The 23,847-nt window shown below is 56.2% G+C and overlaps 2 protein-coding genes across 2 annotated transcripts; both read right to left on the reverse strand.

Moving 5' to 3' along the window:
- Positions 1–843: 843 nt before the first annotated feature.
- VOLCADRAFT_72841 (uncharacterized protein) lies at positions 844–4,562 on the reverse strand. The gene is made up of 5 exons (XM_002946816.1): positions 4,053–4,562; positions 3,204–3,300; positions 2,598–2,986; positions 2,044–2,310; positions 844–1,677 (listed from the first exon to the last, which is right to left on the reverse strand). The coding sequence occupies exons 1-5, from the start codon at positions 4,395–4,397 to the stop codon at positions 1,423–1,425; spliced, it is 1,353 nt and encodes a 450-aa protein (XP_002946862.1). The 5' UTR covers positions 4,398–4,562; the 3' UTR covers positions 844–1,422.
- A 5,604-nt stretch (positions 4,563–10,166) lies between these two features.
- On the reverse strand, positions 10,167–22,681 carry VOLCADRAFT_79240 (uncharacterized protein; the record flags this gene model as incomplete). Its single annotated transcript, XM_002946817.1, has 22 exons — positions 10,167–10,594; positions 11,056–11,148; positions 11,447–11,587; positions 11,917–12,048; positions 12,580–12,849; positions 13,183–13,338; positions 14,195–14,508; positions 14,944–15,052; positions 15,412–15,774; positions 15,991–16,209; positions 16,631–16,721; positions 17,003–17,133; positions 17,403–17,549; positions 17,850–18,036; positions 18,364–18,578; positions 18,799–18,844; positions 19,371–19,546; positions 19,939–20,053; positions 20,500–20,629; positions 21,542–21,704; positions 21,976–22,255; positions 22,476–22,681. 22 exons carry the CDS (start codon positions 22,679–22,681, stop codon positions 10,484–10,486), a joined length of 3,795 nt encoding a protein of 1,264 aa, XP_002946863.1. The 3' UTR covers positions 10,167–10,483.
- Between the last annotated feature and the right edge of the window lie 1,166 nt (positions 22,682–23,847).

A 23,847-nucleotide genomic window follows, 5' to 3' on the forward strand; every position in this document is an offset into this window, starting at 1 on the left:
CAAGGCTACGACGGGCACGACTGGCGCCAAGTCCTTCTCCGCCTCGGCTCGCTCTGCGCAATTTAATCTTAAGGTTAGATCTGTGTATAGCGTACTGCACAACGCTATTGGGGGAAAACCGCCGACGCTTGCCGTCAGATGGTGCCTCCCGTTTCATCATATATAGCCCAAAGCTCCGTGACCGTTTCGATGCCTTACCCGGAAGGCTAGCATTTTCCGCGGCCACACGGCAACCAAAAGTTGAACGTCCGATGACACCGGGAGCGGAGTGCGCATGGAAGGATTGCGGCCGAATGCGCGCAAGTGACGAAGGGACGCCAATACCGGCACCATATCGAGTAAGGCTCTGCATCTCTAAGCAAATCTGTTCAGGACCTGACGTGCCTCTTTATCAACCTACAGGTGTCGGAGCGTCGCAGCCGCAAGGCTGTGAACTAGAGGGGGCCGTTGCAAAAATAACTATCACTGCGATACTTAATACCAAGCGGAAAATGAGTAACGTAAAGGAAAGGACAAAGGTAGACTATAAATGAATTCAAATTGTCCACGCTCTAAGTTATAAACACGTGATCGGCAGTTCCTGCGGCGTGTCAGTGTGACCCAACTAACACGATGGGGCACAGCTCAGGACGACATTGCCAGCAATTCTGTTTTTCAAAGATCACATCCGTTATGCAACTTGTATCTTTTAGTGGCGAAGACAGCTAGGCCCTTATGGCCCTCACTCCCGAGTCCTCGCAATTTAGTACAACCCCACATCGTTCAAATTATGCATGTGCAAGTCCACATTCTTTCGTCGCGTTGTCAATCTTTGTCCTTTCAATCCTGACATTTTTGGCGAGTATGAAGGCCCCGAGTTTAAAAGCAACGAAGCCAAATTCACAGCTTACATGGTTCTGCTCCATGCTTCTAGCTTTAGAAGAAAGGTGTGAGACCTGCTGCTCGGTGCGAGAACGTCACGTGTTGATGGTGCCTTACGATGTGATCCTCCTGCACCGACATGCCTCAATCAAATTAGCACCTTTGCCCTTAAACCCCCCTCCCATAGCAGCACTTGCTGGGTGGAAACACTGATCATCTGCTCATGTCCACGTATGCGTCGCCCACCTGCACTCGTCTTACGTTAAGCTGCATACGTCCATACCAAAGGCTGAAACCAGTCTCTATCACACAACGCTCGTCGCCGTCCCATTCACCGCACCCACAAGGGCAACCTCTATGGAAACCCCCGGAGCATCACAACAACCCCAGTCAGCTCTGGTAAGCGCCCTAGACAAGCAAGCCCTCAATGCGCGACACGGTTACTAACAGGCCCGTCCATAGCAGATTGGCGTATGAAGCGGTTACGGTAAAATGAACTCGTCAGGAAGCGGCATCAAACGAATCAGCTATATGAATCAATATGTACACGGCCCATAGAATCTACATGGCGCCACTCGCAGCTGCCGAGGCCGTGTTCGCGTACTTGACCGTTAGGAGCCGCCCCCGTGGATCGCTGGTCACGGAGACCTGGCTATCGAGCGTGCGGATGGCCTTCTCTGCATCTGTGCGGTTCTCGTACGTCAGGAACGCGCAACCCTTGGACTTGCCCTGGTGGCGCAAGATTACCAGTTCCAGAATGTTGCCCAGTGGGCTGAAGATGGGCCACAGGTCCGCTTCGTTCGCCTCGAAGGGAACCTGCCGCGATGGAAACCAGGAGACCGGTTAGCGGATCAAGTTTAACAGTTAGCACAACACGAAAACATTCAAGCCGTACGGCTGTTGCAAGTCGAGAGTACCGCGACCCTCACCTTGACACGCGACCATGCACGCATACAGGGACCTACGAAATGATTCTGACATTTCGGCAGCCGCAACTCCCTCCAGTGGGAGTTCTGTTGACTTCTAGGAAGAGGACGGAGGGCTATCCACAGGAGTGTCCCAGAATAGTATAATGATCAGACGCGAAATAAAGGACCAGCCTTTCGCGCCGCCAACCCATCCCATTGCGGAAGACTCAACAATGCTGCTGAGATCTCAATTCAACCGTCACGAACAACACACCTGTCCAATGAAAAGTTTCCAAGCCTTGGGCCCCTCCTGTAGCCCTGCCGGCTTGTTCATGCCCATGCCGCCGCCCATGCCGAGACCCATCATGCCCATCCCAGCCATGCCAGCCATTAGACCGCCGCCCATGCCGCCCATTGCACCCATCCCACCCATAGCGCCCATGCCGCCCATTCCTGCGGCGCCGAGGCCTTGTGCGCCTGCCATCCCGGCAGCACCCGCCATTGCCTGTTGTGCGCCTTGCCCTGGAATGCCGCCCATACCCTGTGCAACAAATTATCATGGCACAGAAGCTTGATCAGCTTAAGTCGGAGGAGGGTTCACTAGGCAGCTAGAATAGCACTTCTGCACTAGCTGTGCCGAAAAAGCCAAGTATACCACGACTTGCTGCTTAGACGGCAACAGTGCTATAGGACACCCCTCATGCAAGTAGTCTAAAACCCTCAATCCATTCGACGTCATCGTCCCAAATCAGTGCATGCGAAGCCTAATCGCCCAAGGCGGTACACGTCAAAACCATATACGTTCTACACTTCACCTAGTTTACGCACCTGCATGCCTGCCATGCCAGCCATCATACCCATGTTACCATAGCCCATTGCAGCCATGGTGCTCATGTCGTAGCCCATGGCCGAAGCTACAGCATATGGGTTGTACCCTGCTGCTGCCATGCCTGCCATGCCCATTGCACCCGGCCCGGCAGCGCCAGTGAAAGTACGCTTGTTGCCCGCGGGCCCGGCGCCAGCAAAGGCCTGCTGCCCGTCCATCGCGCCAAACTGTCGCTTTTGTCCGCCCGGTCCCATGCCAGGGTCGACCACCTTCGCATCCGCGAACTTGACGACCATGGGCGTGGTGGCTCCCTCAATCAATGTCTGCCCGTTGAGCGAAAGCATGGCGTTCTCCGCTTGTGACCACCGCTCGAACGTCACAAAGGCGCAGCCTAATGAGCATTCGGGCAGCACACAAAGAATGCAACGCACGCTGGAGCAAGGGACGTATGCGCTTTGCAGGACCGTCCCATTGGGGATGGACCCCATGTGACATCCACGACTTGCATAGGTAATGGGAACGAGACATAGCACATAAACCTGTATCTTCAAAAGCCACCTTCGTCAGTTTTGTATTCCCCCATCTAATTGGTAAATAAGAGGTCATACCTGGAGCGTTGCCCTTATTCAAAACATGAACGTCGGTAATGGTCCCGTAGGCAGCAAAAAGAGTCCGGATATGTTGCTCAGTCGTGTGTTGTGGAATCTGTGGCAGAGCATAGCGGGGCGCGGACTAGTCAGCCAAGGTAGTACAATGCATTGGAAGATACCGCTAAGGGGTATTGATGATGCGCGTCGTACCACTGCATTAGACATTTGAGCCATTTTAGAGTCAGTTGCTGCGGTTGGCATGGCATGGACAATTGGCTCAGAAGAATGGTCTAGAGTCGGTGGCTGGTATGGATGGAAATGGTGGCTTTGGGATTTGCAATTCGAGTGGAATGTGCGCCTAGGCCACACGTGAAAACCAACATGCGCACCATCCCCCACCAGACCACAACAACAAAACCACACTCGCGCTGGTGCACGGGGAAGTCATGCCAAACGCTCGCGCACACACGCACACAGCCGGGCATCTGGAAAGCGCTGTCAGTTGTGTCCATCGGCAATAATGCTGCACGCTCAGCGCGATGTGATAGGCGTGAACCCCATGAAGTTCGTCCAGACTTCGCGAGCAGCATGAAGAAGTCGAATTGAAGCCATTCCGTGTTGAGTATTAGCCAGCCGCTGATAATCCATGTCTATAAATAAGGAAATTCCTCGTTGACATGCTAGGCTGATATGTTTTGCTGACCCGATATTCGCGCTCAAATTTCGGCTGATCGGACTTACCTTGAAACTCAAACAACGGCAACAACGCGAGGACACCAGACCCAGATGCAACACATGCACTCTGACACAGCAACTAGGGCACACAAAGCATGAGTTAGTCTAAAGGTGACGCGACGGCACCAACACCTGTCCGACAAACAACTTCTTCGGCGCCACGCCCATCACTGGACCATCGCCACGCCCACGTGGAGGATCCGCAAACTTCACGAGCAGCGTCCGGCCGCCTCCCAGGTTCGCTGTACCATTTTCGTGCTCGATGGCTAGTTCTGCCTCCGCCCATCGGTCATAGGTCACCATAGCGCAGCCCTTGCTGCGCCCATCCTGGCCGGTGATGAGGGCGCACTTCTTGATGGTCCCATACTTGGAGAAGAGAGCAAAGACCTGGTCTTGAGTGACCTCGTGAGGGACCTGGCCCACGAACACCTTAGGCTCAGCGCAGACAGCCTCTGGCTTTTGCATGCCCATGACCATTGTTTCACAAGGAGTGAAAGCCGAACAGGTGTGGGGTCAACCCAAGCGGCGCTACTACTGATCCAATTGGGCGCGTGAGCACAGAATCCAACGAGTGAGGCGTTGAAGTGTAGCCTAGGTCGAAACAAACAGACGAAAGTTCTGTACTAGTCTAGAGGTAAAACGTTTAAGCGCGGAAGTGCGAATAAACTAACCTGTGACTGCTGCCCATTTTGGCGGCTGCAGGACAACGCCGGTGGGGGGCCCATAGGGGGGTTTTCCTGGCCGAGGCATTGATAGCCCCACCATGAATTTTGTGTTAATTCCTAATACTATACTTTTTCAGCAGAGAACACTACAAATGCCCCAGTTCCGTTTCATGCACCCCGAACGTTCGCTTCTCTGTCTTCTACAAGGAATGTTGTTGATGTACCAATATCACACACATAAACCATGGCTTTACGTGAGTGCCCCGCTGATGGATCAATGGCACCCTCAGGGCATGGGATGTGGCAGGTCGCAACTTTTGACCTTTAGGCAAGGCAACTGGTTACACAATTTGTTGCACTCAGTACGTGTGAAAGGGACTTCACAGTTTATAAACTTCAAGGCGACTTCTTTTTCCTAGTTTCGCGTCACGGTTGCCCTTTCGTAGGCGTTATGGTCGGGGCACCAGAAGCATACAAGGCTGAGCGGCTTAGTATCGGGGCAATCATATTAAGTGCCAATGGATTATCAGTGCGCAGGTACACCATAGTTACACAAGCACACACCGTTGCAGGCGAGCGACCTCAGGCGAACTTCTTCACACGGGCATTTCAACAACAAAAGAAGGGCTCTTGCACGCCTTGAATCCCCCTAGGACCCCATTGCCTTTCTCCTCAATGCCATCTCACAGCCTGCACCTGTCACGTTCTGTGCAAACGCCCAACTCAACCGCCTGGCAACAGAGTACACTATCTGAACTCCAGCAAACTTACCACACACCAATTAACATGCGTTGTCACACCCAGGATTGTTTCACAGCCTGCTTTACTCCCTGTACGACCTGTGCCATGCCTCTTCGGCCACAGTAAAACCCGCCCGGAACCCATCACAAGGTATGGAGCTCACACGAGCTGTATTTTGTCCAGGCAGAAGTAGGCGTCCCGCTCGTTAATATTCTGAAACTCGAAACGATTGAGCTGCTCCTGAGGCACGTAGCCCTCGCAGCGGAAGTCCGATATGGGGATTACAATCTTGTACCACTCGCCTTGGGTCTCGGCAGGCTTCTGCGAAGGACGCAAGATCCCGCTTTGGTAAGCATGGGGAAACCATGCTACATGCCCTGTATGGCCAAGACTAAGACTGTTCACACCCAAGTCAAGCGTATGGATTCCTGTGAATCACTGCCCGGCACAGAAAAACACACCTCGACGGATAGAGACTACTTCTTCTTTTCTTTTCCTACTTCTACATCTGACAGCGACCTCCCGAAGGTTTTAGTGCGATAGGGAGAATACACAACAGAAGACGACCCAGATGCTGTTTCTTCTATGTTAGGGGCTTTCACTACCCACACAACGTTAAGCAACGCGGCAAAAGAACAATGCTGTATAAGGTATAACTCTGTCAATATAAGGACTGTGCTACGGGACGTGCAACACCTTTGGCAACACGACAGAAAGAAATACGAACATGCGAACAGGAAGGCAGGTAGGAAGCCAAGCGAGCAGAGACGCAGGCAGGGAGAAAGGTTAGAGGAATCCAGGAGCACGAAGGTACACAGGACGACAGGACACCTAGCGAACACCGTACGGCTCCGTTCTTTGCAATCCAAGCAACGCAAAATCCAGGCCACAACGCCTCACCGTCGTGTTCAGGTACACTTCGTTGCCGCAGTAGAGCTTGTTGCCGTTGCCATAGCTGCGGTCCTGCAACACGAACACCTTGACAGGCGGCACGATACCGCTCGGTGTGGAGGAGAAGTACGGGTCACTGGAGTTGGAATTTGGCCGAATCCAGAAGCTCAGAGAGGTGACGTTCTTGAAAGGCTGGTAGCCGGGGCCGCCGCAAGCGCGGCACGTGAAGCTGAGTCCGCCGCCCGGAGACAGCTGCAGGCAGGTAGCCGCGGAGCCGTTCACGCCAGCACCTGCGGATCCGACCAAAGGTCAGGTAACCTAATGCACCGGCCGTGGCTTGAGCAGGTCGCTCGGGGTGGTTGCGGTTGCGGTTGCGGTTGCGGTTGCGGTTGCGGTTGCAACTGCGTTCGCGGTTGCGGTTCTAGCTTCCTTGGTCCCATACGGATCTTATCCACGCTTGGATCATGTTAGTACGGCATTACGAGGTCCGTACGTCCATCTTCTCTTCCCCCCAGATCCGTACAGAAGCCGATGCCCCTCTCTGTGCGCCAAGATCTCCCTGCAGCTCCTTGAAGAGCCTTCGTCACCACAGTGCTGCAAGGCCACCCACACGTACCCTTCTGACTCAGCTCAGCGTACGACCGCATGTACGGAAACCAGTTCCATCCGGGCTGGATAGTATCTTCGTACACGGTTTTGCTGACGAAGCCCGGCGCGGGTGGCAGCGGCAGCGGGTTGCCTGTGTCGCAATCGACTGGTCGGTAGTCCACGGCCATAACGCCATAGACCTGAGGATATGGAAGGTAAGTGCTTGAAGGGTGAAGTACAAGCGAGGCCGTGACATCGTCTTGTAGCGCCAACCCATCACCTTTGGGCAGCTAACCAACCCAGCCATCGGGATAAGGGAGTGTTTGTTATAACCATGAACTGTGGTCCTTATCGAATCGTGGGGGCTGCTCAGGAACGACTTAAAATTGACGTCGCGTGCTCTCTAGCACCGCATGCAAACGCTCCATAGCTATGAAATGCCGTGCGCGTTGTCTGCGACAACCAACTTAATCAGTGTGATGAATTACACGCTTCCTTGGATGGTATTCTTAAAACTTATAAACCATCATCATCATCGTGTAACCCCGTGAAAAGAAGTCCCCGGGGCATACTGAGAGTGACTTACGCCATTTACGACCCCACGAAGGATTTACCAAAACCCAATGTACGACACTTCCGGGTTCGCAATAGCTACCGGTACACTTGGGATGGGCTTACGCTACCGCGAGGAATTATAAGGGGGTCTTGGGGCACTGCATGTTGCAGCAGCTGACGCATTTTGTGTATATAACGTATTGTTACCATCGATGTGCGGCTGCGAGGCGTACGGGGCCGAGGAAGGCTTGTGCCGTACCGGGTGCGCCAGCCTCTCAAACGCGAAGTACGACAGATCAAAGTGGTTCTGACCTGGTGGCCGGCGATAAGAACAATATCATTGTTATCGACAGAATAATATACATGTCAATTTCAATTCCGACGCAGAATCAGCGGCTGCTGAACACCAAGCTTTATGGCCCTCGATTTCAGCTTCCCAGGGGAACCCGTATGCCCCCTTAACCCCCACTCGCACGCAGCGATCAACCGGCATCAGGATGGGTGTAGCACACGGAGTGATAGGATGACGAAAACTCCGAGTTTGCATGCGTAAAAAGAACATGTATGACACCGCAACAGACCCATGGGTCCGTCCATCGCTGCAGCACCCGGAGCCCTGTGTGTCGAGGTTTCCGTTCCCACTGGCCACTCACCACCGCAGCACCACTCCTGACGGCGGACCTCGCCGCCCTTGGCAACTCCCGGTGCGCCCTCCTGCAGTACTTGACGGCACGGGCACGAATCAATGATGCGGACCGTGATGGCCTGCGGGTGTCGAGTACGGTACATGGGAGAGGGTGCACCGGCGGCAAGCTCATCACGGCGGGGCTGGACGGGTACAGTCGCCATGGCGATGGCGCTGCGCTGCCAGATCCCTTGGGATGGATAAAGTTAAGCTTCAAGACTGCATTGGCCCTATCGCAAGGCTCTTTCAAGAAGATTTGTATCCCTGGTTAGCTGTACATACATCATTAGCAAGTAATTCGATGTACCTTCGGATATGTGTAATGTGTGATAGGGCAGAGCAGGAGCGGCAGTGGATCTGCTTGAGAGGCGATAGCATCTTAACCGCTTCCGATCTGAGCACATTTGAGCTTGGCACTTTCTTTGCCACCTTCCCGATGAACACCCCTTTCCCACCCCTCTATGCTCCCTCTTGTCTTAAGACCCCGAGCACCGTCTTCGGCTCTTTGCGTTATCATACATCGGTGTCGTTCCAGCATTTGACGAACTGAAGCCCCTGCGACTCCGCCGGGTTTCCCGGCCAGGCGCGACCGCGTGTGTCCGGAATACTGGAGTTGATCGCCGGCAGGTACGGCCGGAAGCGGTCGCCATCGTAGAGGCCGTTGATGATCCTTACAGGAGAGGTGTTGTTGGCTGGTGGGCGACAGGAGGCGGAAAGAACGCAAAGATGCGGAGGGAGAGATATGGCGGCGGGATGGGAGAGACATGGGCGTCGTCGACTGAGTCATGTGGGAGAGATGTTTTAGAGTAACGGGTTTGCTGCTGCTGCTGCTGTTCGTGGTTTGTCCATGGCGCTGCTCCTGGCGCTGGCGTCGGAGCGTCACGCCATTTCAGTATACAATGGACAAATTAAAACCCTGGTCAACACCCGAAGCGCATGTAGCGAACTGCGGGTGTCTGGGCAGTGGATGCTACTGCGATAGTCTTCCGATCCATTCAGTTTTTGGCGTTGTCGCGTCCTAAGGAATCAAAAAAAGGTGGTCGACGGTGCTGGTAGGTAGCATAAATCTCATATCCACGTGCCCCACATGCGCATTACGGTGGTACGGTGCGTACCCGGATCCTGGGGGCCCTCGCCTACCCGTCACTGCTGCTTCGTCATTGTTATACGTGGCGCACACATTGACGGGCATTACGGTGCGAATCTGCCGTGGCGTGCTTGAACCGACCGGTGAGTGGGCCCCTTCACACCGGTTTGCTTTTTAATGGGGCAGTATGAACTCCACTCGTCACCCACCTGCCACTAGGCCGTTCACGCACTTGAATTGGTAACACCTGTCCAAAAGGCCCCGTCGGTCAGTAAGCCCCACAATGTAGCATTAATTGCCTTCAATGAATGGCAGCTCAAACTTATCATCACAGGTAGTAAGCTGTGCTAAGGTGCTGTCATCTGTGTGTCAGAAACTTAGATCCCAGGATGTGCGCACGTGTTGTGTCTGCGGCACAAGCAACGCGAGAGCGACGCAGCGCTGGCGTGACCTAAGCTCACCGAGCGCAGCTGCCAGCGTAGTCAAAATTAGCATCTGCCGACGCCGCGACAGCATCTTGCGGGAAGGGCAGAGTGTTGTCACTGTTAGTAAAGCCGCAGGAGCCAAAGGTGAGGATTCCAAAGCTGCCTTCGCCGCGGGAGGGATCGTAGGTCTTATGGAGCAGGTCGGGTCCACCGTAGTAGGTAGTGCGGCCGCGGATCCAGCCTGAAGGTGGCTGTGGTGGCAGCTGGGGCGTACTGCCGCTAGTATTGCTGTTGCTCTGAGCCTGTGACGTCGCAATCAACATCCCACATAGCGCGAGGCTAAGCATGAACGACACCATTTCGTCGCGGCTGGGGTTTTGCCCTTGGGAGCTGCAAAAGGACGCTGCACGTCCGCTTGCGACTGAAACTTCCTAAGCGCCCCGGAGTCGGCCAACAGCTGTTTTCACGGTATCTGCCAACCCTAGAGAGTTGAGTTCTTTGATTACTTGATAGTAACACTTTGGAAGGCAAACGGTGCAAATTGTCCGTGAAAGACTGTAGGCTGGCAGCTATTTGTGTCAAAGAAATGAATTTTGTTGTACATGCGTTGAAGACACTTTCTTGCACTTCTTGGCGCGAACAGTAGAGGCTGTCGGAGGCTTGCGCATCAACCGTCATCAGTCTCCGGTACAAACGTTGACAACTACCGGCCAGTTTTTTCACAGATGCAGCCCCGCAACAACTTCGATTCCGAAGATATGCAGACACCGCAATCAGCTTCCCCTGTTGCAGAAAAGCCTCCGATTCGAAAATGCAGCAACCATCCTGCAGAGCGTGGCGGCGCACATGCCAAATGAAATCCAATGGCGCCGCCCCAACGGCTCTCGGACCCAATCTTGGCCCCTCGGGTGCCGTGCCAAAAGCCACTACGCTGTATCCATTGCGTCGCCGCCCTCCGCCTCAGCACGCTCACGTTGAATGGCCACATACTTCTCCTTGAGAGCGGGCGTCGCCAGCACGACCTTGCGCAAGAAATTCTGCGCCGAATGTCGGGCCAGCATTCATGGTCGGTCAAGTGGACAGCTAGAACCAAAGAGCTCGGTAACCGACCCATGGGCCGGCAAGGGCCAGCGTAAATATGACGATTAACAGCTGGACATTTCTTTCCACAGCTTACGCGCTACATGCCAACTCATGCATCCACGGCTTAAATAAGCTATCTCGAAGGTGCATTGCCGTATTAAAACATGTACAGGCGCGGATACGTATAGATGAACATGCAAAGGAAAGGAGACAATGGTTACGATCCCAGACAGGCGAGTGGCGAAGTCCACGCACTGTGGGTGCCATGGCATCCCAGAAGCCCTTCACCATCTTCAGCAACCAAGGTCGACTGAGGGTGGGCGAACTCTATCAGAAGCTTGGTTCGCGCCACCATCAGCCATAAAAACACGGCACCCTTCAACCCCTGTCACCTCCCATAGCCGCACAGCCGCACCTGGAAGGCCACGTTGTTGTCGCTGCCGGGCACGTGCTCCAGAGCGTCCACGCAGCGAAGGCAGCTGCGCAGCATGTCCTCATGCCGGTCGATCTGAGGCGGAGGTTTCGTTACAACAAAAGGATTGCACGCCCGGGGCGAGACCGAGATGCTGAGAGCTAAGGGGCCCGAATTAGGGGAAGCGGGTGACTGGAATGCGCTGACGCTATGGACGAAGCAGCAAGATACAAAGCGCGAGAAGGGAGAAAGTTACCCGCTTGTGGCAGGCCCATCGACGGGTGAGCTCGGTGCATGGCATGGCAAAGCGCGGCAGAGCCGTGGCTACAACGGTGAGGCATTGATAAGCTATGGCCTTTGCACCTCTGCCGTCCACATTTAAGCACAAGCGCACCTCCTGCTTGACGGCATCACTCTTGAGACGCGTGGTGAGAGTCTTCTCCAGAGGCACCACCAGCCGGTCCGCCGCCGCCAGTACGGCACCCGGATCGGTAGCCACCAGTTTAGACAGCGTGGTGTGGCAGGGCATTTTGACCTGCACCCGATGGTGACAGATAGAGGAGCTCTTCAAATGTAACCCTGTTGCAGTGCTCGATGACTTGAAGCGTGAAAGGCACAAGGTCCATGACGACATAAAGAGACACAACAACGCTAAGTCACTGACCGACTGTGAGTCCCACCCCCGGTCAGGCAGGTGACTTCAACTTGCACATCGCCTGCTGTGCCTATCCATGAAACATAATGCGTGACCTCCTTCCCTTAACCCTTGTGACAGGGCACACGGACGCGGCCGTGCATGATGCGGTAGCGGCAACCGCAAACGTACCCCGACCCTCCTCTCCCTTTCATCCCGGCATCGCTTACGTCCGCGTGATCCCCGAGCCCGCTCTCCAGCGCCGCCAGGAAGGGCACCGGTTCCAGACGATCGCGGCAGCAGTCATTGAGAATGTCCAAGCATTCGAACGCCGCCTTGCGCAACTCCAGACCGTCATCGATCTAGTCATCAAACAGAAATAAGGCAAAACGGGGCCCGAATGCAGGAATAAGGGAGTAGACGGCAAGGCCGTTATGCAAAACGCGGACACAAATTTTCATGGCCCAACTTGGGAAAGGGACGAAACGGAAAGAGATCCAGCTCAAGCAAACGTTACAGCGCAAACACCATGGTGACAGCATGCCGTGTTGATAAGCAGTGTTGACTTCAACGATGGACATATCACGAAGGTGGGAAGAGAAGAGAGGCGAATTCGTCCCCATGCTATCGCGAAGTGGCAGGTGACCACACGCCTCCAAACAGCTCCAGTACCGACAAACAGACTGAACCAACACGAAGTCACAAATACACGCTAGAACATCCCTAGGAAAACCCAGCTGTTCCCCTGTCCCGCCCTGTTGCCATTCACATCACAGACAGACACATGGTTCGCCTTCTGCAGACTTTGACTGTAGAATGGCCGGGCTTCCTGATTGAAGCTCAATTTGCCTAGAACCAGGTACACCTGCGTTTGCAAAGCCATAACCACACACCTTGTGCTTAAAAGGTCCCAAGTCCACAGTGCGGATCATGTCCTCGCGCACCGCCGTCTGCGCGTACAGCAGTGGCAGCAGCTGCGCCAGGTCGCCCACTACCAGGCCCGGCTTGGCGTGTGCGCAGCCCGACAGCGCCACCACCGCCGAGCGGCGCACATGGCGGTCCTCGTCGCCCATAAGCAGCAGGAAGCGAAGCAGCACAGGTCCCAGCTCGGCGTCCACGGGGTGAGGCCGGTCCACCACCGCGTGCTTCACCGCCGAAACCACCTGCCCCAGGGAGACATGGGCCGAGCAAGACAATGTTGGCATGGTATCAGGAGGTGTTGGATACGTGACCGAACGTGAGTAAAACACAGGGATGCCGGTACTTCGACTACGGCATCCGAAAGGCAGAACGTTCACCACAGGCGTAAACGTGTACATCTCGGGGACGCGAGCGTGACACATATACAGCAGAAAGCCCGTCCTCTTTCTGTTAACACATGGCGCGTTGAAGTCCACTCCACCACACGGCACCGCTCCGCCCCTTCCCGTTCAATCACCATCCCCTGGTCGCCTCTGCAGCCAGATGGCCTCCAACCGCCGCAAGCATTTACCCACCACAGCGCGTATATTTCCCGAGGCGGCGGTGGTCCGCTCCAGCAGCGCCGGCAGCACCTTGGCCGGGTGCAGCAGTGCCAGGCGGCCCGCGCACTCGGCCACAACGTTGCGGCATTCCTCCTCACTCTCCGCAGCGTTGAAGAGCAGCGATAGGACCTGAACCAGCATAGGGGAGGCCTAGGTAATGACGCCAGTAAAACCCAACTGCACTGAAGCACTACGAAGCCAGAAATAAAGATGCCAGCAATCATGGGGCTCGGGTTCCAACACCCCGGGCCCGACGTGAGAAAGGTATATGCGGAAGCTGTACGTAGACCAATGAATGGATAGATGGGGTGGTGAATGCACCTGGTCAGCCATCTCGGGGCCCAGGTCCGCCGCCTTGGAGGCGCCCGCAGGGGAGGCCAGGGTGGAGATGACGTCGTTCAGCGCCTGAAACCGTTGGGGACAAGAGGAGAACCGAGGAGGGTAAGGATCCAAAGTGTCAGGAATCCAATATCAAACCATAACCGTCATATGCAAGGTATGATGTGTGGGACAGGGGGCATATCTTCACCCGTGGCTGCCACCCGGCAAAACCCTGCCTTCCCCGGTATTCGTCAACTTCTCAGTGGATCGCTTAGGTTCCGCACCCACCACCAGCATCCAACGGAATCTGCCGGATCGACGGCGCTCCAACCCCAACTCCATTCCTGGTCGGCTCACGAGTAAACTTTATCCCAGGTCACCACCGTCCATCGACTAGGTGCACTTAACCTTCCACCATCGGAAGGATTTCCGACCCTGACAGGTTTCAATCCCGGGATCTTCCGGGGGCAATGGTCCGTGCCTTACCAGTAGTGCCTAAACTGTGTATATAGGTAGGTATGTATATACCCCTTCCCATTCTTCCCTTCCATCTGCGCCACGCAAGCCTGCACGCAAGCGGCTCCACGGTCAGAGCCAAATGCACCCACATCACATCCACGGCCCTGTATTCTACCCGAACCACAAGGGCTGTGTGAGCACACACGCTCGCACGAAACAAGCCTAGCCCGTAGCCAGCCCCGTGCCTTATTAAACTGTCTTCACGGACCTGCAGCAGCAGGTACTGTTGCTTGGGTAGCCCGGCCGCTGCCGCGATTTGGGCCACAAGGTCCGGCATGAAGTGGTGTAGGTTGCCTCGGGTAATGCCTCCCAGGGCGTGTGAGGCGGCGGCGCGGACCTCTTCAGAAGAGCCGGGCGCGGACAGCACCCCCGTGGCAGCGGCTGCCACGGCAGGCAGGCCTGATAGGTCAGCACGGCCGCCGATCTCGCCGAGGCACAGCAGCGCCAAGCGCTGAGATCCTGCGATGCCGATTCGGCACGAGCGGAGATGGAAGATGAGCTGGGCGAATAGGCAGAAGGCGGGCAGTTAATCCGGGCGTCATGAACTGGTTTCCATTACAGCGGTTGTGAGCGCGCATGTGAACGTGCCTGGCCAGTTTGGCCTTACTGCGTTTTGCCGTGCTAGGCTGGGCATAGCGCTGCAGTGGCTCCTTGACAGTATCTGTGCATACGCGATAGGATGTTGGGACTCCAAATCCTGATGTCTACGATGTAAAGCCACATCTTTCCACGCATGACCTTATTAGGCAGCAATGCTTCCCTGCCCGCCCGTATATTCCAATTCCCAGCTGCCATAGCACCAAGTAGAATGGTACGAAGTTGCTGCAACCGTGAACCCCTAGGACTCGAATCTGAAGCCCGGATTAGGATGGGTCCCACCTGGCCCAGGCTTACCAGAATCCTTGGCCCCCACGCTTTTGAGCAACATCTCCACGACAGCGGGAACCTTGGCGGGGCTCGTGGTGGCAAGAGCTGCCACGCATCGCGCCACACTATGCTGGGCCTGCGCATGGGAGTGGGGCAAAGCATGGGGCAACCGCGGCGAAGGCGACAGTGCAACCACGGTGCAAAGAATATGTCCTCTTGCGCCTACATCTTGCACAAGAGGCTGCACGTACTAATCCCATGGCCCCAAACCCCATCCTCGATACGCCTTATACTGCGGCCCTCTCCTCCATATTGACCGTTCTATCACGCATGGCTCGCAAGGGAGGTGTTGGCACTTGTACGTTCCCGTCCTTGTTCCAACCACTCAACTTGGGAGTCAGCGCAGGCGCCCCCACAATAGCCCTACACCTTTATCCTCGCCACGCTTTCCCCCTCCGGCCCGCATGGTTTTTATTGTGCTTTAATCAGGTGCACCTGCTTGGACGACGCCTCCGCGCTGCGTCCCGCGTCGAGCAGCGCCGCCAGCAGCGCATCTGCCCCGCCTTGCGGCCCCGCGGCAGTGGCTAGCGCCGCGAAGAAGCTCTGCAGCACCTCCAGCGCGGCCCCTTGTAGCAGCGGGCTGCGCACCAGTGCCAGTGCCGGACCGCGCACCTTGTCCACCACCACTGCAGCTGCTGCGGCGCCCGCGGGTCCCGGCATGGCCGTCAGCGACACCAGGAAGCGAAGTGCCAGCGACGCTAGCGCCACGTCAGCATCCGACACCAGTGCGGCAGCCTCCTCTACGGCTGCGGTGAGGACAGGACCCTCAAAAGCGGCCGGGTAGCGAGTTGCCAGAGCCTGGGGCCGGGCAGCGGAAGATGGTGGCAGGAAAGTGAGCACTAAACATGTATAAGGGTACACCAAACCTTACCTTCCGCCGTTCAGAGGCTAAGGACCATGCCCCGTGCTCTCCTGGACGGTTCTTGGGGCCGAATGCACTGGCGCTGAAGGTACTGGGTCTGAATACTAGGACCCCAAGGGACTGGGGCAGTGCCCATGTGTACGTGAACGCACCTCCAGCGCCACTAGCGACGCCTGGCGCAGGAGCCGGTTTGCCTTGCGCAGGAAGGACGTCAGCTCGCTCGCCACGCCACTGCCCCCCTCGACCGTGCCTGCCAGCAACTCGCCGCTAACCAGTGGCGACGACGCCAGCGTGGTGAGCGCCTTGACGGCGGTGAGGCGCGTGATCTCGTTGCGCAGACGGTCTAGCAGCACCCGCAAAACCGAAGGTAGCTGCGTTGGAGCGCCGAAACGGGGCCGAAAGTCAATGACAAAAGACTTGGGCACGGGCTCACGCGGCTAAGGAGAAAAGAGACCACACGGTGTGCATCCAGTGTTAATCTTGTGTGCAAACGCGTTGCAGTATAGGCGCCAGAGCGCGAATACCACCTAGATTATTATTGTGGGGTTCTTATGGCCAAGCAGGCAGGGATACCTTGGTTAGGCGAGGGCATCGTGGGCTGAAGGCTTAGCAAGCTGCAAGTGATAGCTTGACACATGGGAAACGATAACCCAGGATACCCAGGAGATGCGCACAACACACGCAGACGCCACATTGCCACGTTCTGAAGGCGCAGCTGAATGAGTAAAGCACTCTGTGCGCCAGACGGCTTTCTGCTCCGCAGACGTGAACCCGCGCATACCGCCCTCGCACCTCCTTTTGAAGGCAGTCGCCCAAGCGTGCCGCGGTAGCAGCCATCGCGCTGATCGCGCACTCTTTTACCTCTTGGTCCTGGTCGGTAGCGCTGCAGAGCAGGGAAGCATACGTGGTCATGCCGATAGTCAGACACAACGGACAGCTACCTTGGTTCTATTGCGTTTTGCAAGTTTTGCATTACAAACAATCCGCGCGCGGCATAGGTGCAGACGGATGGAGGCATAGGGTTCTGCAGGTAAATTACAATTGGGCACGGAAACGTGGACCGCGCCATACTGCGCACCGTACCACGCCATACTTCGCCACATGGACCACAGGCACCAACATGCTGCCGAGCGGCGCGACCGCACTTTTTCGCACGGGGCCCACCTGAGGCGAGTCATGATTGCCGAGTAGAGCGGCGCCACTAGGGATGCCTGCTCTGGTGGCACCGGGCCGGCGGGGTCGGGCCGCAGGACTCCCACCAGCGCCTCACACACTCGGAGCGCCTCCGCAGCCACCTGGAGAGAGCGCCGGAGAGCAAGTTAAGAGTACATGGCTCCTAAGAAAATAAGGCCGCGGAGCATTGATCCAGATTAATCCCGACATGTGAGACCAGGGAACAGCTGGACGCTGATTGGTAATGCTTCCAATGTGAAAGTCTTTATTGGGCTGGCATCTGGAGGACCACTGGACGGTTGCATAGCCACCCCACTTGTTGCCCCGTACCTGCGCATCGCATAAGGGCTGATGACTACTGTGATGCGCGGAGTGTCTGGAAGGCCCGTACCTTGTAGTACCGCTCGTTAACACAGCCAAACACAGCAGGCGCCAGCTGCTTGGTGTGCGGCTGGAACACGGACGGCGGGGTTGCGGCGATGGTCTGACGCAAGAAGCTCAGCGCCTCGATCTTCAAACCCGTGTTGCCGCTCTTGTCCTGTGAGTGCGCAAATGCAAGCATGGGCGCGCGTGTGCAGGTCTCAGCCATGGCATCGAAAACCCCGTGGGCCCCGCAGCTGCACATGGCGAAATCGAAGCTTATCGACGGTGAAAATGCGTCTCGACGGAACAGGACAGTGCGCGGAAAAAACATCGGTACACAAAGAGGTCGCAGACAGCATGACATTCGAAAGGACAAAGCTACAGAAACCCTGTTGCGTTTGCATCCTAGATGCAGAGACATCAGGAGTGCCTCCCCTTGCTCGCCCCCTCGCCTTGGCCTCTTCGATAGACTCACGTTGAGAGCGGCAAGCAGCCCCGGCACCAGCGCGTCCACCTGACCCGACATGGACGACGCCTGCACCGCCACCAGCTGCCTCAACACCCCGAACACGCCCACACGTGTCTTGGGTGACTTATCGCGCAGCTGCTTGGCAGATGCCCGGACGATGGAGGCCACGTCCCCGGTCAGAAGGGCGGTGGGGCTGCAGCGAGGCGGTGAGGCCAGAGTGAGGGCGGAGCGGGGGAGGCTATCAGAGCTTAGAAAACTGGGCCCAGGTCGGGGCCACGGGCATGGGTTTGGGGCAGCTGCGCTAATTCACGTAAAAGAGAGAATACAACGTCAAGGGCTTCCTGATTGTCTCTCACTGGCGAACAGCGCTGGCATGCTACAACATCCACCTCTCAAGACACACAACGCACCAGGCCCACATACCCACAGGACCATTGAAATCAAGGCGCAACAAACCACCAGCATTCCCTGGCTGTGCGGGACTCGCGTCTTCCTCCTCCTCCTCCTCCTCAGCACACACCTGTTGGCGTCTCCCGGCGCGTAGCGATCTGCGGTGGCGCCCACCTGCGCCAGCATCTCGCTAACGGCTGCGAACACGTCCGCCTTGACGCCTTCCTCACGCTCCTTGTCAAACCGGGACACCAGATCCGACATGGACGCGCGGTAAAGCGCCGGCAGCGCGTCGGGGTAGCGGGACACCAGCGCAGACACGATGCGGGTGGCAGCACGGCGGACCTGAGCGTGCACAACACGGCGCGTTGGGGCTTTCAGAATACTCAGCAATCATCTAGTGGGACCACAAAACTTATGTTTGTGCCAACTCTTTTCGAGGATGACGTCGGTCAGCAGCGCTCCTACATTAAGGGATTAGGACGAGAGCCAAGGAGGAAGGTGATGATGCGGCTCCCTGGGAAAACCCTGACGCTAGGTGATCTCAGCCCGCGTGACGCCGCACCTTCCAGCTCATGTCTTCGTCGTCCGAGTATTCGTCAGCATCGTCTCTGTAAGGCCGAAACACGAACCCAGGTTAGGCAAACGCGAGGGTGGAGTGGGGGCAAATGGACAAGCTCAGTGCGTTGCTCACATCCTTGGAACACACATACAACTCATCCCGACAAGCAGTGGCTGCGCTCTGCTCTGCTGCAGACCCGAACACCGCATGGTTGCTGCAGCGGCTCCGATGGCTTTGCAACATGCACGGGACAACCCTCTTTCCCTTATGCTGCCCCTAAACCAACCTCGCACCCTTACAAAGCAACGGAAATGAGCGGTGGAAGGCCAGCTGGGAAAACATGCCGATGTGGATCAGCTTACCACAGCTAGTCTCTACACTGCAGACGCCTCCTTGCCCACTCTAGGTTCCAAAACATTCACAAATGACTAAACCCCCTTCTCGTCCCCGGAAAATGCGTCCCTTTACAATCAACGCTTAGGCCGCCCAGGTTCGGCCCTTGGCCAAGCCGGTGGTTCTTCCTTCCTTAACCCTTTCCAAACAAGGATCAAGCCGGTCTGTTCTGCAACACGTACCCATCCCCGTCGTCATCTGCCTCCTCGTCGTCGTCGCCCATGTCCTCATCACCGCCTTCCTCGTCGTCCGGGGCAAAGTTGGGGTCGTAGCGCAGGTAGCGCAGCGCAGCGGCCTGCACAGCATCCAGCTGCGACCGCGTGTCGTGCGGGCAGCGCAGCACAAAGCCCTCCAGAGCCTGCAGGAAAGGGGTCGAGGCCAAGCACACGTAGAAGGGCCACGAATAACGTTACCGTATTCGTGTCCCAACAGAGGCAGACCGGCTATGCTGCCTACGCACCCTGAATCTATGTGTGTGGGTTAGGGTGCAAGGATCCCGCCTACCCACACAAAACACAGCTACTGGCAGACCACCCGCGCCCACGCGCTTCAGTTGGGGAACACAGCGCTGAGATGCACACAGACATGGACGCTGGAGCAAAGCTTACTATGGCGATTAGAGCCAGACAAGATCGCTGCATGTCTTCATGACATGCAGATTTGCCTTCCGGTATTCATCCCCGAATGCACTCCTCGCTCGTCTTCCGTTGTGGCAATAAGGAGGGCCTCCTTTGCCCTTAGCCCACGTACCTGCAGGCAGTGCTCCCGCAGCTCGTCATCACCCTCTGTCGCCTTGTTGCAGTGGGAAATGGCCAGCGGCACAGCGGTGGCGAGGTAGCGGCCGAAGCGGTAGCCCACGGCACGGCTGCGAGGACAGAGCGCGCACAGGAAGGAAGGCGTGCATTGGTAGTAGCTACCATAAGAGCACAAACACGTCGACAGGCACATGAAGCACGTGTATACCATGCTAGGCACCAACAGCTACAACGGAAATGTGGACGCGGGCTGACCAGGGTTTCTCGTTTGCGGTGGCGAGGCCGAGCTGATCCCTAGCATGGAAACCTCCAGGTCCATTGCCACCGGAATTGTGCAAGGAACAGCATCAGGCCGGATCGGCGCCGCTCCGGACGCCGCCGAGAGGGAACATCACCGACAGGTGAGAGCTGCGTACTTCAATGACAGCACTGGTGGCCTCACACGGCGTGACCTAATCGCCAGCTGGCAGGGATGCACACAACCAAAGGGACAACAAACCGTCAAGCAAGCCCCGCTATTGCACGCAGTCCCGCCATGCAACATGGGTAGCCGTACCTGATCTGCCCCACCGCCTGGATGTACGTGCGCACAAAATCCGCCTTGGCATTGGGCGCCTGAAGCGCAGTCAGTAGGTACGTCACTACGCTCTCCAGCGCGTCATCATTGAGGAACACGGACAGTGCAGCTGTGTGGGCGAGGGGACAAGACAAAAACCGCGAAACGGGGAAACTATGATGAACGCAGGAAAAAGGGCCGGGAAAACCGGGAAAAGAGAAACTGTGGATCCACACATGTCACACGCATGAAGTCCCATGGGTCGTTGGTTCAATCGCTGGCCGGGTATATCAGGTAAGATGGTACTGAGGCGCGAGCTGATAATAATCAGGACGTCAAATACAAACATGTTGGACCAACGAACGAGTTTATATCATTTAAAACAGAGCAATACCATGCGCTTAATCCAACAGTGTAGAGTGACAGCACCGTGCAGCAATACAATAATCCGAACTGGCCATCGTGGGGAAGTAGCAAGGAAAGCGCACTTGCGCGAAACCAAGGAGGATGCGGGTGCCTTCCCCCGCTAGTCCGCATACAGCTGACATAGTGTGGACGGGAAGACCCAATAAAGTAGGAGTGTAACTTGCAATCGGACGTGGGCCTTAAAGTGTGGCAGCAGGCTGTTGACAGCAACCTTCCGAGCAGTTTAATCCGTCCTTGATATTCATCGCTACCGAAAAAGCTGGAACTGAAAAGGGTCTGCCGCATTGCCACGACTGCCCTACCATGCGTTATTTATACGTATTCGCGACTTTTCAGTCAGTTCAACCCTTCAGCTTTTACTCCCTGCAAGGTGACGATTGACCACAGGAAATCAGACCCCTACGATGCTTGATTCGTCTTGCCTCATTGCCGTTCGTCGAACGGCAACCGCGCGGCATGCCCTCCCCACTCCTAGGCCGTTCCCTCACTTGAGAAGGATAATTCCCAGACAACCGCCCACACAACTTTTCCCTTAGCTTGCACGGTCTCCTCAACCCGCAACGGATCCTTGCATGAGGTCCCCGCCCGCATGCCCACCCATCCGTCCAGCACGCACCCAGGCCCTGAAGCGCCTTCTTGCGCATGACCAGTCGCCCCTCGCCCAAAGCGCCCAGCAGTGCGTCCCGGATGCGGCAGTGCTCCGAAACCAGCAGGCCCCCGAAGCGCTGAATGAGCTCTGTGAGGATATCTAGCACGTGACCCACCACCTCGCTGTCGTCCTGCAAATGTGCATACAGCCGTAAATTACGGGACCATTGTTGTGCATCGTACGAGATGTAGACGCGCCGCAGCACCAGTGGGTTACATCGCAACAGAGCCGTGTGAGGTGGCTGGTTGACAGCAGGCGAAAGTGGTCTGCTGGTGTTTTGGTGGATAGGGTGCTGTGCATAGAATTATCAAAGGCAGAGATAGCGTCATGACAAGCCAAAGCGCATGCCGGGCATCGGCGCTCCGGAACATTAAGCTCGAGGAGTTGGGGGCGTGCCACACCTTATGGATGTTCAGGCCCTCAAGCATGCGACCCGCAATGATGGTGGACGCGCTGCTGACGAGCTGGCTGTTTGCGCCCACACCAGCAGCCGCTCCCCCCGCCAGCTCCTTTATGAGAGCCTTGAGGCCGATAGAAGCAATTTCGCGCTGAGCGTCCCGCGCCTTGCTGGCGGCGCTGCTGCCTCCTGAAGCCGGCCCGGCGCCCGCAACCTTATCGCACAGCTGCCGCACCATGTCTTCAGCACGGACCTCAGCTACTTTTCGAGCAAGGTAGCCGAGACTGCAACGTGCATGAGGATGGGGGAAGGGTTATGCCGTCGCCGAAGGTGTTGGTTTGGCGATAGGGACGTACACAAACGGGCGTTGCGGCTTTGCCGGCATTCCACATACAGCCATCAGGACGCTGCGTTCATCCACTAGAGGACAAAGTAGGATTCACAATACTCCGGGACAGGCCGCCAAAAACGAGAGACACAGTGATCTCGAGAGCGGGACCTCACCAGCTGACCGCTAGGTTTGAGATGTCGCCCGATGGATCCTCTAACTGGTTGAGAACGACGGCGCAGAGCTTCTTTTCCAGCTCCGCGTCTGCCTTAAACGTGTCCTTTTGGAGTTCATGCAGAAGGTCCGACGTCGCCATGTACCGAAAATCTTTATCCTTGCTAGCAATCTTTTCCAGAATGATAACCAGAGTTGTGTTCGCCATCTTTCCTGCCCTCTCCGCTCCCGAGACAAAAAGAGGAAGTTAAGGCGTCTGTCAGCACACAGTGCCTTGTGTGGAATCCAAAATACTAAAGAACGCCGTGACTGGACAGACCAGAAGTCTTTTGCAACAGCGAAACCGTACACGATAGCTTTGCCCAAAGCGAAGGTCTGTGTCGCGAACTATACGGTATGGTTTCAATTTGTCGGGACCCCCAAGGAGTTTGCTGAAGGACAGACACGTCTTGCCTAGGTAGCATATAGGCCACCAATCATAAAAGGCGAAACCATGAATAACGGAAAATGAGGCTGTCGTACAAGCTGTTTCGTCGGTTTGCCTGTATGTTTAACCCTGTGTAGTCCTGAATTCTAAATTTCGTCAGTTAAAATGCTATGAAAGAGATCACACATAATGGAGCCCCGAGAATGCCCGCCGCTTATGAGGTCCGTCTGTCATCTCTTTACGTGGCAAAAGCCGCAGCACGCAGGAGAATTGCGAAAACGTCACTAGACCTTTGCGTAAATCGTATTTGCACAACTTATGCCGCCATGAGTAGAAGCAATCCTTTATCACAATATCCGCTATTCTCCACCCTACCCCGCAGCACGAGCCTGGCACTTGAGCTACTTCAGACACCACCTGGCCCCATTCCCAAGGTCAGTAAGCTCACCAAACAATATGACATAGACATTCCAAAAATTGCAAGCCCTGCGACAGTTAGGCGCGCCCTCCTGCTCACATCACCAAAATTTGATCTCCGCCCCGCGTCTGCTCCACACAACCACCGCCTCCAGAGCGATCCGCTACTATGTGGTCGAAATTGGCTGCTCAAACACAAACCCCTTGGAGGCCCTCCTGATGTTGGCGGCGTAGAAGGTCCATCGCCTCCTCCTTCCCCAGGCCCCAGGGAGGCCGCCATCGGGGGCCACCAAACCTGCAGCTCACCAGATTCCACAGCATTGCAAGCCCGTGCACCTCCGAACCAACCCCGGCCAACGCATAACAGCCTGCCCAATAGCTATAGGCAGCTGCCTAGCCATTCAGCCACGGATTTGTCGTACGATGATTTCGTACGGCAGTACATGGAGCCCAATCGGCCGGTGGTGATACGGGTACGATATCTTACGGGTGGGACGAGCGGAAGAGTTAGTTTCCACCCGTGCATGCTT

This window comes from Volvox carteri (genome assembly GCF_000143455.1).
Source record: "Volvox carteri f. nagariensis unplaced genomic scaffold VOLCAscaffold_4, whole genome shotgun sequence".
NCBI lineage: Eukaryota > Viridiplantae > Chlorophyta > Chlorophyceae > Chlamydomonadales > Volvocaceae > Volvox > Volvox carteri.

Bases quoted from the DNA above. Each gene is read 5' to 3' on its own strand.
- VOLCADRAFT_72841 (XM_002946816.1), bottom strand. From the start codon at position 4,397: ATGGTCATGGGCATGCAAAAGCCAGAGGCTGTCTGCGCTGAGCCTAAG. The intron at 3,301-4,052 runs GTGTTGGTGCCG...GCTCTGCCACAG, and splicing joins AGAAGTTGTTTGTCGGACAG to ATTCCACAACACACGACTGA. The intron at 1,678-2,043 runs GTGTGTTGTTCG...CCATCGCGGCAG, and splicing joins GGAAACTTTTCATTGGACAG to GTTCCCTTCGAGGCGAACGA.